This window comes from Chaetomium strumarium, assembly GCF_033439665.1.
Source record: "Chaetomium strumarium strain CBS 333.67 chromosome Unknown B0T15scaffold_4, whole genome shotgun sequence".
Classification (NCBI taxonomy): Eukaryota; Fungi; Ascomycota; class Sordariomycetes; order Sordariales; family Chaetomiaceae; genus Chaetomium; species Chaetomium strumarium.
This window is the reverse complement of record NW_026944432.1, coordinates 222,826-239,429: the sequence shown is the minus strand read 5'-3', so window position 1 is coordinate 239,429 and position 16,604 is coordinate 222,826. Positions and strand designations below refer to the sequence as shown.

General features: G+C 55.4%; 4 protein-coding genes across 4 annotated transcripts; 3 read left to right on the top strand and 1 right to left on the bottom strand.

The window, feature by feature from the left end:
- Positions 1 to 359: 359 nt before the first annotated feature.
- Positions 360 to 1,520, top strand: B0T15DRAFT_397702 (uncharacterized protein; the record flags this gene model as incomplete). The annotated part of the gene is made up of 4 exons (XM_062864918.1): positions 360 to 511; positions 580 to 867; positions 929 to 1,316; positions 1,338 to 1,520. Coding segments are annotated over 4 exons (1,011 nt in total), but the record flags the coding sequence as incomplete, so codon positions are not given.
- A 1,735-nt stretch (positions 1,521 to 3,255) lies between these two features.
- Positions 3,256 to 5,138, top strand: B0T15DRAFT_187912 (kinase-like domain-containing protein). Its single transcript, XM_062862405.1, has 4 exons — positions 3,256 to 3,518; positions 3,690 to 4,787; positions 4,873 to 4,998; positions 5,075 to 5,138. Exons 1-2 carry the CDS (start codon positions 3,507 to 3,509, stop codon positions 4,752 to 4,754), a joined length of 1,077 nt encoding a protein of 358 aa, XP_062720834.1. The 5' UTR covers positions 3,256 to 3,506; the 3' UTR covers positions 4,755 to 4,787; positions 4,873 to 4,998; positions 5,075 to 5,138.
- A 2,049-nt stretch (positions 5,139 to 7,187) lies between these two features.
- B0T15DRAFT_554842 (uncharacterized protein) lies at positions 7,188 to 9,021 on the top strand. The gene is made up of 2 exons (XM_062870364.1): positions 7,188 to 8,776; positions 8,833 to 9,021. Exons 1-2 carry the CDS (start codon positions 7,262 to 7,264, stop codon positions 8,953 to 8,955), a joined length of 1,638 nt encoding a protein of 545 aa, XP_062720833.1. The 5' UTR covers positions 7,188 to 7,261; the 3' UTR covers positions 8,956 to 9,021.
- A 5,179-nt stretch (positions 9,022 to 14,200) lies between these two features.
- B0T15DRAFT_511023 (protein kinase) lies at positions 14,201 to 16,380 on the bottom strand (the record flags this gene model as incomplete). The annotated part of the gene is made up of 2 exons (XM_062867888.1): positions 14,201 to 15,409; positions 15,517 to 16,380. 2 exons carry the CDS (start codon positions 16,378 to 16,380, stop codon positions 14,201 to 14,203), a joined length of 2,073 nt encoding a protein of 690 aa, XP_062720832.1.
- Between the last annotated feature and the right edge of the window lie 224 nt (positions 16,381 to 16,604).

The following is a 16,604-nucleotide window of genomic DNA, read 5'->3' as shown; positions in this document are numbered from 1 at the left end:
TCTCATGACGTTGCGAGCTTAGGCTAGGGATTGGCTAGGGAACTCCGCCCTACTTGGCCCCTCCGCAGAGCAGTACCGAGGACGTCCGCCTGCTTCCTCGGGACTGCAGCGTGCGATGATGAGACGGTGGCAGCTATGCTGAATAGCAGCAAACCCGCGAGGCGTGAAGTGAAGTAGCGACCTCAACCTTGTGATCGTCCCACCGCGATATTAAACCCGCCGACCCCGGCAGACCTCGTTTTCATGCCAATCCTGGTCCATGTGCCACTCCGGTCAATATCCACCATCTCGGGGTGAGCATCCGTATTTTACGTCTCTTGTCTTCATCGAGTTCCGATAGCCAGCAAGCACCCTTCAGCCAGCGGGACACCGTCATGGTGGACATCGCCTCGCTTCCAGAGGGCTCACATAAGTCTTCCGCGTCTCCCACCCAGCAACTACTATCCACCATAGCCCCAGCAATTGCAGCGGTAAAGGCACCCCCAAGCGCCTGCCGTCAGCTTGCTTTACCGTAGGAACTAGCCCATTGTCTCCCCGTCTCGGTGTTGTTGGTTGAGCCGGATTTAATAGCGCGTTCAGTGTTTCCGGGCGAACACCAAGTTCAAGGACAACTTTGCGTCCTGGGAGCAGTGTTGCGAAGCGCAGCATGTCGCCGCACACGCTCCAGACACCGGCGAGGAAGCAGAGCAAGTGGTCGGCCGAGGAGGATGCTCTGATCATCGAGCTCCGGGGAAGTGGCATGAAATGGGACGACATCTCGAAGCACCTTCCGGGCCGGTCTGTGATTAGCTGCCGGCTGCATTACCAGAACTACTTGGAACGCCGCAGCGAGTGGGATGAAGAACGCAAGAACAAGCTGGCGAGGTTGTACGAGAGGTAAAGAACTTCCTTCCGAGATCTCCTTTCCCGTTCCTAACACATGAGATAGATTAAAACAGGACATGTGGCAAAGGGTAGCAAAAGAGTTGCAGGTGCCCTGGCGCGCCGCTGAAGCGATGCACTGGCAGCTAGGTGAAGCTGACATGGCGATACGCGCGGGCGTAGTTCCGTTCTCGCGGAACATAGCCACGAACGTATCCCAAGGCCCGCGAGGAGTCCCGCCGACGCTACACGCTCACTCCCAATCCCACGACTTCGCCAGCCTGTCACCCCGCTATACTGCAATCCCGACTAGCGGCCAGCCCCAAAGCTCCCGCGGCGAAAGCCTCCCTCCATGCCTGCCCTCGCCGCGCAACCGCTTACTCCCACCTCTAATCCCAACCAGCGACCAACCCCTACCCTTCCGCGGCGAAAGCCTCCCTCGACGACCGCCCTCCGTACCCTGATTATCCGACCAGCCGCCCGACTACGGATACATACCAGGCCCCGCTTCTCTAGTGCAAACCGCCCCATTGGGCGGCGACCCAGGCCAGCCTGGCGCAGGACGCCCTGGCCTACTCCCAAGCGTCGCCGAGCTTACAGCAGGCGTTCGCTGCTATAATCTCCACAACAACTGGGGTGAACATGAGAGACAGAAATAGCCTCTCGGGCTCAGTGCAGACCCCTGTGCACCCGCTCATTCTCACCGCGATCGCTATCATCTTATCGCTATACTCCTTACTGGCGTGTAGCGGGCCCTATTTTTATGTGAGGCTCAGGACTAAGCGAGTCAGTGGATGATGGGACCATATAAGCCTACGATAGGCCACGCTACAGGATCGCCGCTATGTGCGATTTTTCCCTCTTTCCTCACTTCCGACAGATCGATAGTTAGAAATATTGCCCAATCTCTAGCTCAAATCACCGTTGTTTTGATATGGGATCGATCCTAACCATCCGCTATAAGGCAATAGGAGGCTGGGAAAAGTAGTACACGAGGATACACATCGTCTATTGCATACGGCATTACGCTGAGCACCCAGGCAATGTGTGGATGTTGATCCATAGTCTGGCTGCCGCCCGGGCGTGTCGGCTTCGTGTGGGGGGAATGCTCGCTTCAGCTTCTGCCACGGCCGTCGCCACGGTCCGAAAGGCTCCTGTGAATTGCCAGGGCCGCGAGACCGCGTACTTTTCACGCCCCTCCCGACAGCCAACAGCATGCCCCTCGCCAGTCGCCAAGCCCTCCCTGTGGGTGGCTCGGTTGTAACCACCCGATACAGGAGCGAGAGACTCCCCGGTCCCATGTCTCTCCTCGCCCGCCAACTCCGCCGCCGGCGCGAGAGTCGTCGTGCAGCGTCAAAGAGTGCTTTCTACGCATGCAGAGAGACCACGAAGTGTAGGAAAGATACGCGCGACGCGGCAGCCATCTGACTTTAAATCAGTTCGACACTGGCCTGTGATTTGTTGGAGCTGTACTTCAAAACCCAGCAGCAAGCGCCGGCGCACCCACTATCGCCCTATATCTTGGGATTCATCTTCCGGCGAGAATCGTTCTTTCAAGCTACCCCGCCTCGCCAATACCGACTCGTGTTGTTATCAAGTATGCTGTTGGTAGCGGCTCAAACAAGCGAGGCGTCAGGTCTTCTACGGACTTGGCAGGTTGATCGTGGCCAGGCTTACTTACTGTTGAAGGGGCTGGCTTTGTCAACCATCCAGACGACTTATCCTATGGGATATCTGGACGACGTCGCTGCTTGCATACACTTGGGCGCTGTAGAACAGGATGATCGCATCGGCAGATGGTGGTTCGGCACTGCCTGTGTACTAGCTCAGGAGATCGGACTAGGACGCGAGCTACCTCGTAGCACCTCCCCTACACGCCAGAGCATGGATGGCAGCGAAGATGCCCCTGACGCACTAGCGGAGGAGATGCGAGAGGAGAGACGCCGGGTCTGGTGGCTGCTCTATATGGTTGACCGTGTTTTCGCGCTTTACGAGAGACGGTCACCGGTTTTGTGGGACTATGATGTCCTTCAGCCTATGGATGACGGAGAGTATCAGAACGGCGATTTCAAGGCCTGTCAGGGACTCAGGATCCGAGGACCGGCATTCGAGTGTACCGGCCACAGCATTTATGCGCATCTACTGCCGCTCATGACAATTCTCGGAAGGAACGATTGGGTAGTCCAGGGGTGTCCGAAAGGCCACGACTGTAACCATACTACTGCCTGAGCCTGCGACGCCAAAGCGCGCGACTGGACGTGATTGTTCGGTGATGAGTCAGGAGCGAGCACGGTTGCCGAGCAGCCTCGCGCCCTGCTCTACTGCGTTCCGCAGTGATAACGAGGAGCTGCAGCCAACATTGCATAAGCAAACCTTCAGGCTGTGAGATAGTCAGACTTCTGTCTGTTGCCGCCGAAGAATGATGGTGCGCGAACCAGAGGCTCCCAAGCCAGTCCTGACTATTTAATCTTGGCTCGCCTTGACCGTTACGCTGAATGATGTTACAAATTTGCTCTCCTCACATTTGCCTACCATTTCGATTGGAGCTGAGGCTGATATTTCCGTGAATCCCGCATCGGTCGCTCGCAACGTCACTTACGACCGTCACGATTGAGGAGTAACGCTCCCGCCCAGAAGGCGTGAAGATGACGACAGCGGTACGAACCCTGAGCAATCAAGTTGTGTTTGGCAGAGGCTTGGCTGGTCTACGCTACGTTGTCGACGGATTTTGATCGTTAGTCGACGGCGACCGATCAACGTGGGCGCTATGGCGAGCCTGAGCTTTATTGTTGAACTCAAATCAGGAGTGCTCTGCTAACAGATAGCAGGACCTTCGCGTGGGGAACAAGTCCCGGATCGGTCGCAAGATCGGTTCTAGCTCGTTCGGCGACATCTACTTGGGCACTAACATCATCTCTGGCGAGAAGATTGCCATCAAGCTCGAGAGCGTCAAGGCGAAGGACCCGCATCTTGAGGACGAGGCACGCGTATATAAGTCGCTCGCTGGCGGCGTTGGCATCCCATTCGTTCGTTGGTTCGGCACCGAGTGCAACTCCATGGTCCTTGACCTCCTCGGCCCAAGTCTGGAAGATCTGTTCAACTTCTGCAACCGCAAGTTTTCGCTGAAGACTGTGCTGCTGCTCGCCGATCAGCTCATCTCCCGGATCGAGTACATCCACGCCAAGTCCTTTATCCACCGCGACATCAAGCCCGACAACTTCCTCATGGGTATTGGCAAGCGCGGTAACAAGGTCACTGTCATCGACTTCGGTCTAGCCAAGAAGTACCGCGACCCTAAGACCCACTTCTACATTCCCTATAGAAAGAATAAGAACTTGACTGGAACGGCTCGCTATGCTTCGATCAACACTCATCTTGGTATTGAGCAGTCCCGCCGTGACGACATGGAGTCTCTTGGCTACGTCATGCTATACTTCTGCCGCGGCTCGCTCCCCTGGCAGGGCCTAAAGGCTGCTACCAAGAAGCAGAAGTATGACCGCATCCTGGAAAAGAAGATGACAACGCCCACCGACGTCCTCTGCCGCGGCTTCCCCAACGAGTTCGCCATTTATCTGAACTATACTCGGTCTCTCCGCTTCGACGACAAGCCCGACTATAGCTATCTCCGCAAGATCTTCCGTAATCTCTTTGTCCGCGAGGGCTTCCAGTACGATTATGTTTTCGACTGGACTGTGTACAAGTACCAGAAGAACGCGCAGTCCATCCAGCAAGCTGCGGGCAACACGGCTAACCAGGCCGCGCAGGATCCTAAGGACGCCCAGCAGGCCGGTCGCAAGGGCGCTCAGCAGACCTTTCATCGCAGGCCGAGGAAGCAGATTACCGGCGAGACCCCGGGCACCAACCGTGCCGTCGGTGGAAGCGACAGGATGTGAGTGACTACCAAACCTAGACCAAAAGCATTCCTAGTAAGGAATCATATTTCCTTCGAGTTTGGTGTGCTCATAAACGCTGGCCGGAGGTACAATGCTGACGTGGAGTGCTGACGATCAGTTTGCGATAATAGGCTGCGCTCAGCTGCTAAAGTTCAGGGCGCTGGCTCGGGATACGCTTCCAACAAGTACCGACCCATGGACTGATGCATTGAATGGCACTGGGATTGGCGCCTCTTTTCGGGCTGTACGAGTCTTCCTCATCGATTGCTTGAGCATAGATCGTAGTGCCCTTGTGGGCTGACCATCACGCTTTGTTGCAGCTCTGCTGTTGCTGTTGAGATGCTCGGTGGTGGTGGGGCCCGAAATTACTGCGGAAGGAAGGATTCTGGGAGGAGATTGAGCGCTCGGACGGTCTGAGTGAACGACTTACGTCTCGGCACAATCTTGTAAAAGCCGACTTTGCAGAGTCATCTCTGCGTCGCTGAAAACCGATAGCTGGACTCACACTTGGATATCTTCGGGCTGCTTCGTGTGATGGAGGTGTGGTGAATGTTGCTGTTCCGGGGCAGTAAACAGTATGTGCAAGTACTTATCCCGCTCGTAAGCCTCAAGTTTGCAATCCTAGCCGCTTCGCCGCCCCGCTGTTTCCTTGTCGCCGTCTGCTCGAATCTGGTGACGCAGTGCACCGCAGCAAAGAACGAAGGGGCCAGGACACACGACGTGTTCGACACGGAATAAGACGCGGTGGCAACGCGAGCCATCCCGGCCGGTGCCAGGAGGCCCGTGGCTCACTGACTACAACCTGTTCGATATAAAACAACGCCCACCAATCAGGCGGCCTCTCCACCGTTCGATTTGTGTATTCCGATACCTCCTCCAACCGCCCTTCCACCTGCAGAAGTAAGCAAGGGATTCCGGAACACAACGCTGAGGGTGCAGTTTGACCGGGCGCTTGCTAGTCTGTCTGCACAGGCACCTCGATATGCTACCTGGCTCCAGATGTACTATTCCACGGCAACCCCACCCACCACCACCCCCCTTCCCGCAACCGGACAGTCTCGTTGCTCCGATATGGGCCTGCGGTCTTGGTGAGCTCAGCCAGCCTCCGTCATCATGTTACGAGTGTGATGCATTCCAGCGGCGGAAGGGACAAGGAAAGTGGAGGCACCCAGTTCGATCCCTCACGCGCAGCCACGGACAGATTCAAAAGATCCAGTGACCTATACCCATCTCCAAGCGTGGCTGAGAATGCTCCAAGTATGAATCTATCATCTATAGTGACATCTCAATGCAGCAAAACGCCCTGCTATTCTCGAACAGCATGTAGTAATCGCCCTGAGACCTGACCCTCTTGCGCAAGCCCCACTTCGAATACCAGCCGACCGCTGTACACCATGTGCCATGACCGGCTGTTGGCGGAGACGTAGTCGAAAGAAGACGGACACTCGAAGCCGGCCGCCAATAACGATGCGTGCAGTTAGGTCAACACGTATCGTAGCTCACAGAACAATCCAGCTCCTCGCGATGTCCTACAAATTCCGCGTTCTGACTTACACTCCTCCACGTCTCGCCCGACAGGTGACGACGGTGACTGGTTCTTGTCCGCCGGTCAATCTATCCTTGCCGAGAACCTGGCAGCTTCCAGGGGGTAGCTTGCTCGAGGTGAAACAACTGGTTGTAATGTGCCCAGGCAGAGGACTTACCTGGAAGTTCGATATGGTTGCTAATGAGCATCCGATCCCCCGACGCGCCGAGACCTCTGTGGTAAAACCTTGGCACGGTAAGCCCATCCACTTACGGATATGGTTCGGCCAGGACTACATCTTTTCGTTTCATCCGTGTGTTTACGGATCCCATTGGAGTGGCAGAGAGGTCTTGTACCAGTGGGTTGCACAAGCAAAGAGGTAGGACGCAGGGGGTTCTATGCCTCCTGGTAGAACGCACCCTGAGCTGCCGCTGCCGGAAAGTCATTACGTGTTGAAAACAAAGGGCCAGAATACTTAAGCACTAGCTTACTTAGGGCTAAACATGGGAAAGCCTACCTATTTCTGCCGTCGAGCTCTCCTCGACTTCTTACCTTTCCATGCCCAGCACACTCATCTCGCCTCGGGGGACACTCCACAATGGCCCGGGCTACGGCGTGTGACTATTGCCGCAAGCGGAAGGCCGGATGTGATGGCCAACCTTGCAGCCGTTGTACGAGTAAGTTGGTTTTCTTTTCTCAAGGTACCATATGTGTAGGCATTGACAGTGCCAGAACAACGCAAATTGTGCACACGCACCGGTGTCAAGTTGCCCCGCCATCGATTGAATTCAGAACCACCAGCCGGCTTTGCTCGCAATCACCGCGGGCCTGCTGGTAATATAGCCTTTGGCTCCGGTACGTCCGATATGCCTTGCAGAGCAGAGATACTCTCTAACCAGCAGAAGACTCTGGACATAGCGCGTTTAGTACGCAAGCTAATACTACACCTGACAAAGGAAACACACCTGCAGCATTTGGCGAGATGCTGCATATCGAACCTCGCGGCGGCCCGGCACACACAGTCGGCCCAGGACCCGATGCGTCAGACGATACGCATACAGCGGACTATACGCAGGTAGTGGACCCTGCTGCTCCCAGGTACACAGCGCGCGCCTTGTCCGTGACACTACAGAGCGAGGCAGGAATCACCCAGAACCAGAAACTCGGGACTACCGGCGATAACCACGTTACCAACTCTCACCGACCGGATAATGAGGTCTCCTTGCGGCGCCCGGCGGACAGTGGGTCGAGTGCCCCAGGAGTGGGATTCGTGGCCACCCCTGGATCGCAAGTGAGCGACATGCGGCTGCGATACCCGGTTCTTGAGCCTCTACTCCCGCATCTTACCAATGTTCTCGACCATAAACTGGCCTGCGACCTCTTGGAACTCTATTTCGAAACGCAGCCAGCGGCCCCGATGCAGCCCTTGTCACCGTTTGTTCTGAGCTCTATACTCCGAAAGCCGTCGTTTCTGCAAGATATTCCGCCCCGTCAGTGCAAACCGATTCTTCTGGCAAGCATGCTGTTGGTTGCCGCTGAAACCGTCAAGTCGCGTTCTATTATACGCCTTCGGCAGGAATGCAACTCCTTAGTTTGCATAAGACTGAGGGTGTTGACCCAATCCTTCATCACCACCCTTTCTGACGGTACCCTGGACGATGTAATCGCTTACATCCACTTGGCTACTGTGGATCATGATGTTAACCCAGAGATGAGCAATGACTCGTGGAGGATGGCCGATGACCTAGCGCGGCACCTCGAACTCGAACGCGAACTTGAATCCTCGGTTCTAACGGAAGAGCGCGAGGAAGGGCGGCGCGTCTGGTGGCTCCTCTACATGGTTAATACATGTCTCGCGCTTTTTGGGGATCAACAACGTTGGCACTTCGTCACCGACCTTTTTCAGCCTACAGACGAGGCAGACTACCAGTCTAGCGTTCTCCGGCATCCTCAAATCAGAGGAATATCGTTCCAATACACCGGACATGATATTTACGGGTTCCTCCTGCCGCTCACGGCTATTCTCGGCGACATATTGGACCTCCGATCGACTGGGCGACGCGATCCTATTAGCAAGTCTATCGACGATCAAACGAGGAGCATCACTATTCGCCTGGATGAGTATGAGGAGAGTGTAAAAGCCAATGCGCGCGACGTTATAGTCAGGACGGAAAGACAATCTTCGCTTGCTGTCAAATACGGCACGTACATGGTATACGTATTACGGATACTGCTGATTGATGAAAAGTTGGATGCCGACCGTCTTCTTACGCAGGGCGGCTACGCGGTCAAGGCCCTCGAGGACATCCTCGAGGAGGATCGCCGGCTGGAGTTCATGCCATTCTTCTTTGGCATATTTCTTTCCCGAGGCTCGTGGCCACTCGTCCTATTGGCCTCCAATCATCAGTCCAAAATGCCGCCGAAGCTCCCCGAGTTGTGCGAGGTGTTACTCCGCGCGCACGAGGCTTGTATAGCCACAATGGGCGCCCAGTGCCAGGTAAGACGCACCGAATTCGATAACGCGATGTGGCTGACATATAGGCCGCTCCCAAGCGTCACTTACGTGAAGTTTTATGCACCATTGACCTCCGGCACCGTGGAACTCACGTCACCGACGGCGAGTTGCAGCAATGGAGGGAAATAGTGGAGAGTCTACACCGCCGGGTTTCCGTTTGAGATGGATTTTCTCGGTTAACGCCGGACGTAAACTGCTATAGTTCGTCAATATTCCAAATACAAACTATTTTCCTCGGAGATATCTCAGGCCATTCGCCTACCATTGAGTGACTGGACCTCCGGCTCGGACCATGATCTATAATGTCACTCATAAGTCGCGACTTGGAGCATCTAGTGGGAGCAGCGTCGCCGCCATAATACGACCGCGGTCGGCGTGGTGCGGTTTACGTTTATCTCTAGTATTTATGCCGATCAATGGAGATGAGCGAAAAGGGGAAGATCTAGGTTTGAGAACAAGGGCGATGGAGGAATGCCGAGGGTCAACTCGCCGAGAGAGAGGGGGCCAAGGTGGGGGAAGAGCATCTGATGCGGGCAGATCCCCACTACATTCGTCGCTTTCTCGAGATCCGCAAAGCACCCTAGTCATGTCGGCGATGTGCGTCATGGGAATGATAGCGGCTTACACCTCGACCCTGTCGTGAGCCGCTGAAACAGCGCCGCACACGCAGGAACCAACAGGGAACCACACCGACGATCTCGACACAGGAGATCTCACCGACCCGCCTCCTGCCTGGCTTGAGTCGGAGGTTGTCCAAAGAGGTGGTATTACCCCCTAATATTGACGACTTCCCAATACATCAATCAGGTTACCGACGCGGAAGGGGGGTTGAGGAGCGGGTATGAAGCGAGATGGCTGGGTTTTCCGACGTCCACGACATCTTGGAGCGCATCATGCCGCATGCCATCTCGAGGCAGGGAGACTCCCTAAGGGGTGTCGCGGTAGAGTAGTATGAGAGTGTGAAGGGTCAGTGATGAGTGGTGCGGAGAGCACGGTACACTAGTACTGTACTCGGCGCATCGCGAGCCAACACAACAGCCTGTTGGCCCCCGCTCTGGCAACCACGGTCAGTCCAGCACATTACTCTAATGCGCGCGAGGGCGATGACATAAATAGCAGTGCCGTCCTCTAATCTTCAGTGGACTAAGCATACAGAATCAACCGCGACATGATGGCGACTCTAACAGTGATATCGACTACCCCCCCGACGGTGACTACACCGCGTCAGGACGACGCATTCCGCGACTATCAGGAGATGAGCGGCAAAGAAATTGCGCGGTTAATGAAAGAGAACACCGATGCCCGGTCGAAGATCAGAAATCAACTGTGTTGCATGCAGGCCCAACTCCACCAACTGAACACCCTTGTGTCACAGAAGCAGCGTGAGCTCGAGAGCTTGGGGAAGCAATATAACACCCTCGAGGCCGCATTGAAGATTCTGCAACCTAATACTGCACAAAATTCGACACCCACCCAACCATGGGCTATGTGTCGGGAGGCTGCATCCAAGACTCTACAAGATGCTGTCGCACGGAATTCGACACGCTCCCAAGGCACGTGGGTTGCGTCGATAGATCTTACTGGAATGCCTGGTGAACAAAACAGCGGGTCTGAGGGTAAGAAAGCTCAGTCCTATCCTTATTTTATATGGAAGCTAAGACAAGGTATAGATCGGAGTGAGCAACCAGGCCGGAAGAGACAGCGGACCGCGGATTGCGTACAACGATTCCCATCCTCACCAATTTTCGTCGCGGCGAATTCACCCTCTTTTTCACCCGAACCAGAGAGCGGCGACGAGCAGCGGAGCGGCTCGGAGGCAGGAAGCGGCAGAGAGTGACACTTAGCTTGGCAGGATAATAGGGTAGCGTGAGGGAAGGAGGTAGGGAGTGCGGAGGTGTTCACTAGGCAACAAAGGGAACGACTGGCAGGCCAGTCAAGGTTGGGTCCGCCAGCGGACGGGGATACAAGCGCCTTGTTGTGCTTGCGTCCAAGCCAACATTGTTCGACGTCTGACTTCAACATACGTGTTAGGACAAGCTTCGCGGACCACTATGCCCTTTTTTCATGGTACCTCTCCAACCCTGTTTTCACATGTCATGATGAATTATTGCTCGGTGAGAGTATAGTAGCGGGCTCTGGGGCTGGGCGTGTATTGCGGAGCGCGTCTATGTACCTTATGTACACAGCCACCGGGCCACGAACAGCATGTTAGTGAGGGTCCTGCGCTCTATTCACCTTGCTCTCTTCTAAGGGAGCGAGCAGAGTATAAAGGAGGCTGAGAAAAGTGTCTGGTAGAACGAACAGACCTTCTGCGCAGACCTTGTGGATGGTTTGAATCAGTCGTTGACAAAACTGTATAGGGTTGGTATTGCGTCAACTACTCGCTTGGAGTCGCGTTCTCACGACCGTCGCGGATACCCCTAGTCTCCCGTGGTCCCAAGACCCAGCACAGACGTCTAAGATACTTCCCTCTTTACGGCATAAGTACGCGCCATCCGGCTATCCACACAAGTAGCGTAATTGGAGAGATAAAGTCGGCGATTAAGCGCCTGATTCACGTAGAGGCAGCTCATAATACAGCCTCGCGCATCCTACGTCTTTGCCAGCTTTTCATAACTTACAGTTGCAATCTGTAAGAAACTTGTAAGGATATGTTGGAGGTAAAACAGGAGATGAGGAAGACTTGGAGCTCTCCGTTCAGGTTCGAAGCGACAACAAGGCTGAACGTGACGCATCTAATGTGAGGGACCCCGCGTACGCGACGCGTCTGACTGGCAGCACCGCCAGGATATCGGCAAGCCGATTAGGCGCCTGACGCGCACTCTCGCCCCGAGGTGATAGACGCGGAAACACGTCATCCGCTTGTTGCTGTAAGGTTATTGTATGATTCGTGAGTCATACGCGCCGGAACGGCCAACGTGTTGGCGTGGGGGACTCAACACGCCCACGGCCAATGGATTCTCGTGGCTTGCAATATGCCAGACAAAGACACAAGGCTATACGCATACGACGCCTTCATTCTCGCAACGATAGGCTATGGATGCGCTGTGGCTGCCCGCATGGCCGTGGATGTGTGATAATGTACACCGAATTCACCTGCCAGCACAGTGCAAGTACCGCGGCACTGCATGTTGGGTATGTGGTGTGGAATTGAAGCGCGAGGATGCGTGTTCTGAGCGTCCGAAAGGGTGGCATCGGACCGACATCATCAACGATGCCTCTCGAACTCTGGCCTATGGAGAGAAAGGAACGCCTGGTTTGGCTTGAGTGCCATATCGCCGAGAGGAGGGCAAGTGGCTGCGATTGGAACAAGGAAACAGACGCTTTGGGGTGAACCTAGCGGATGAGATGGAACTGGATCTGAAGACTCCCGGGCCTTACGGGTTACAAGGCTAGCAGACAGATCCCACAACTTCCGCTCTGCTGTTCAAGTTGGATAGTACCATTTCCCCTGCCCGCGTGTCCGGTTTTGCAGATGGTCAGCTTCCGGTCTTTGCGTCGCGCAGTTGCCCCTTGCTACCAAAGAGACTTGTCATGTGTGAATCAGCCGACTGTTCTGTGGATTCAAATATAAGCTGTCCTACATGCATCCTGGAATTTTGAAGGAAGCCGTTCATTATTTACCTTTCTTCTACTCTATGCCCTATTTCTTTGAGGGGCCCATATCTCATCTTGCTGCCTTCCTATGGATCCAACGAAGGAAAGAACAAAGAGTAGTTTAACTATAGTGACCCTATAATGCTGTTGTTATCTTATTACTGACGTTAGCGCAGACGCTGCGAAGCGGCCTGTTATTCTTCATCAAGGAAATGAAATGCAAGAGTCGGCTAGACCGAATGGCCGAGTCGAACCTACGCCAGGCTACTGGGCTGCATCTATAAGGCCACCAAGAAACGACCCTGCTCGCTCTAGGGATCCAATGACGAAGGAACGGAAAAAGGTATAGTAGTAGAAGTTGAGACCGCCGTTGCGCTGCCTTCACTAATGCAAATGCTACTGCAAAGTGGCCTGTCGTTATTCATCAGGAAAAGAAAACTTAGAAAGTCGCTGAGGCTGCCGCAGACGTGGAATCAACGGCTGAGATTCTGTCACGGGACGTGACAACCATAGATAGATGACGGGCGCGACTGCCTGGTAAACTGACGCTTGGGTATATCGCCACGCGAGAATGTGATCGGTTGCGCTTAGTTATGCTTATCGGACTCAACTAATTCCTCGCTCACCCCTTGGCTGTCCGTAGGGGAAAGTAAACAAATGTCAGGTGATATGCGCTCTCGCATGGCATGCTGGGGAAGGCCTCTCCGCTCGCAGCCTTCCGTAGGAGCTGACCTGGCCGCTACCATCAGAGCGCTCGGGATAGACGCAGCTGTCTTGCCAACGGCACGTCTGCGCTTACTTTCGATGCCTCACGCAGCTCCGCAAGGCCAACGAATCTTGTAACTGGGGCCACTTATGCGGCGGGAGGTGGCTGTGAGACAGAATCTTGCCGTCCCCCAACCACCCCTTTCCCGCTGCACGGGAGCTGCTTAGCGGGGTTCGACGCACACTGCTGGTCCACTCGCAGCAGCACAGGGCGAGCCGGACCAGGGACATCCAAATAGGCAGCTGCCCTTTGCAGATTGGCTTCGAGGGTCCCTCCGGGTTACGCTTACGCCCTTGAGTACCAGGATTTTTCTACGCGCTTGGGGCGAAGCCAACACTGCAGGGGACAAATATTTCTAGTAGCTGTTTCGTCTCGAGCAGCCTATACGCAATAACCCACCGTTCTTCCAGTATGGATCTTCGGAATCAAGAAGTCTCTACCACACTAGACTCCCGTGTTGGCACCACGTCTGACACCCGGGGCTGTTCACTGCCCTCACTCCCGCTCGATGGCGGTGGCGCAGGGCACCTGCTGTCGCTATCGGAGCTTCTCGACGCTTTCGATGGCGTATCGTCACATAAGGGTCGGCTGCTGGCCTTTCGACCGCTAGGTTGCCGGAGGGCGCGTTGGTAACCCTTGCGAGTGACCGGGCATACTCGCGCACGAGGTCCTGGAGCCGCTTGGGGTCTCAGTCGGCGGGTGGGCGGGCGGAGCCGGGTGGTCCAGCCTTCGCTGGGCGGTGGTCGACCACCCTGGTTAGGTCCATCAGGCCGCGCGTCATGGGCGTGCCCGATAATTAGCGCCAGGAGGACGTCGGCTCGGCGGACCGCTGCAGCCCGCGTCGGAGGGCCGTAAAAACGACCGTGCCGTGGCCCTTGAGGTGCGAACTAGCGCCAGCTCGTGATCCGAATGATGCCGTATGTGGTAATAAGAGGAAGAATCAGTCTTTCCAATTCAGATAACTACCATACTTTACTATCACCACTCAGCGAGCAGTCACTGGCCGTGCAGAATCGATCACGACAGGAGCGCTCACGTTCCCTTCAATACCTGACGCCACCAGCGATTTCAAGGAGTAGTTTCGCAGCCATTTCCTGCTCGCTGTCGGTTGGAGCAACTGCGGCAACTTGGGTGCCAGCTAACACAAAAGCATCTCCCCCTGCGAGATACGGATCAAGGTCCGGTAAGGAGACTTCCGACAGCTGAACCCCAATTGGGCTGTTGTCCGCTAGATCCTGTAAGCTCCACGGCGTAGAGGTTCGAATGGTCGAGGCGTGCGAATTGGACACCTCTTGTCTGAGGATTGCAGCGAGAGAGGATCCACCACCAAGCGGATGGAGCGCGTCCCACACCTCGGAACAACGCCGCGGCGACTCGGGCAGTGCTGGGTGACTGCTCACAGCTTGCCGCTTTGTATATCTACCGCTGGATGACGAGGAATCCTTTGCCCTCTTCCCGGTGGATGGTGCTATAATGCTTTCGGGCCCCGGGCCATTTGACCTGATATGCCTTCTAATCCCAGCCGAATCGTCTTCTACGGAACGGCTCTGCGAGGTTGCAGTCATCGTAGTCATCGTATCTGTATCTTGAAGAAGCACGGTTTGCTGGTCCTCAACGGAGCCCTGGCTCACTGGTTGTTGATGCCCTTGTGCATAAGTAGATGGGGTCGGGGTCAGACAGCGATCTTGGGCCGAATTAGCAAGGAGCAGAACTTGGTTGTAGCAGGCTTGGGCCGTCCATCGCATCTCCGGCTGCAGGATCACCATCGCGTCCCACAAGAACTGTTTCAGACCATCGGGATTGCGACTGAGATCTTGCCGGAGTTTCTTAACAATCTCGTTGCACCAAAGGAGCCCCGTGGCTGTGCGGCATGGAAGATGGCAGGCGCATTCAAAGACTGCCACACCAAGAGACCAGATGTCGACGGCCAGAGTGTAACTCCTTCTGTCGTAATGAGCTGCCTTTCTGTTGTCCATTTCCTCCAACACCTCAGGGGCAGCGTATAGCCAGGAGCCGCACATGGTTGTCGGATCGGGACCTTCTCTTGAGAGACCGAAGTCTCCAAGTTTCACATGGATGTCATCAGCATGTCGATGTTGCACAAGGATATTGCTCGGTTTGATGTCCCGATGAACGATTGGCGGCCTGTGTCCGTGGAGGTACACGAGTGCCGACAGGCACTGACGCAGGATCTGTAGGCATTCGCCCGTGGAGAGATCTGTATAGTCGCGCAGCGTCCCGCCCTGGACGTACTCAAAACGCAGTCGAGGTAGCGAAGTGAAATCAGAGTCAATGAATGCCACGATATGCTCCTAGCAAAGATATTAGAACAGCAGCTCCAGAGGGGTAGGCTGCTTACATGCGAGACACGCCCCATAATGCGAGCTTCCTTTCTCCAGGCATCAACCTCAACCCTTCTCTCTCGGATAGCCTGCCCTGATGGCTCCTTAAGGGCGCATTCGTCTGCGGTGCTAACATTCCAGAGATGCGTCACAACCCCAAAGGTGCCTTCGCCGAGCTTCTTCCTTAGGACGATGGGACCAGTGCCGGGCGTGTGCGCTCCACTGGCACGCTCGGTTTGCGGACGGCTCCGAACCTCGAGCCGGCCGAGCAGATTTTCCGCGTCAGCCGTCCCCTGGCGGAACCGGTTGACGTTGTCGATATATTGTTGTGAAGTAATGTCGTGGTGAGCGACGACGATCTGGAACTTGAGGTTCGGGCTGATAGTAATGACGATTGCCTTCTTCTCTCGAGGGATGTCGTGCCCGCCGATGATCCAGACGAAATTTCTGCGCCGTCCTTTGCCTTGCTTGTCGTACGTGACTTCGGTTCCATTGAATGAGCCCAGATCCTTTATGATCGGGCGGTAGTGGTCGTCGAACGTCAGGGCGAAGTGGTGGGCGCTGAGAGACTGTATGCCGCAGTTGAGGACGACGTCGGAATTTTTGTCCCGCCCGAACACGAAGCCGTGAGAGGTTTGCGGGCCGCGGCTGAACCGAAATTCGAGGCCCGGGTGGTGAAAGTACGCCGGCACCTTCTGGCGCGGCTGTTCGAGCGGCGTCGACTCCCTCGAACAGCGACTGAGCTGCGGCTGCTCGGTTTCGGTCAGCCGCGCAGGGACGCGTCGGTTCTCGTTTTCTTTGATCACTTTCTTCGCCTCCCGACCGTCAACATCCTCATCCACAAAGGGATACAGGCATGCGATGAGATCTGTATCTGCCATGCTGAGATGCCGCGAGATGCATGTGTGTTTACTATGAAGTGGAGATGAAGGAAAAAGGAACGGCGGGAATGTCATAGGTGCGTTGCTCCATTCGCGTCTTTTCGACCGAGTCCTCCGCCGGCGCAGGACGCCCCAGAGTGTCGGCACCGTGGCATCGCAGCCAATGATTCTGGTCATGCACGCCACGTAGCCGGCGGTTGAAACGTTTACTTGATTGGTCTGCC

What these genes read in the sequence shown, in the direction of transcription:
- B0T15DRAFT_554842 (XM_062870364.1), top strand. Translation starts at nt 7,262, where the DNA reads ATGCTGCATATCGAACCTCGCGGCGGCCCGGCACACACAGTCGGCCCA. An exon ending in CAATGGGCGCCCAGTGCCAG is followed by an intron (nt 8,777 to 8,832) that starts GTAAGACGCACC and finishes GCCGCTCCCAAG; the next exon opens with CGTCACTTACGTGAAGTTTT.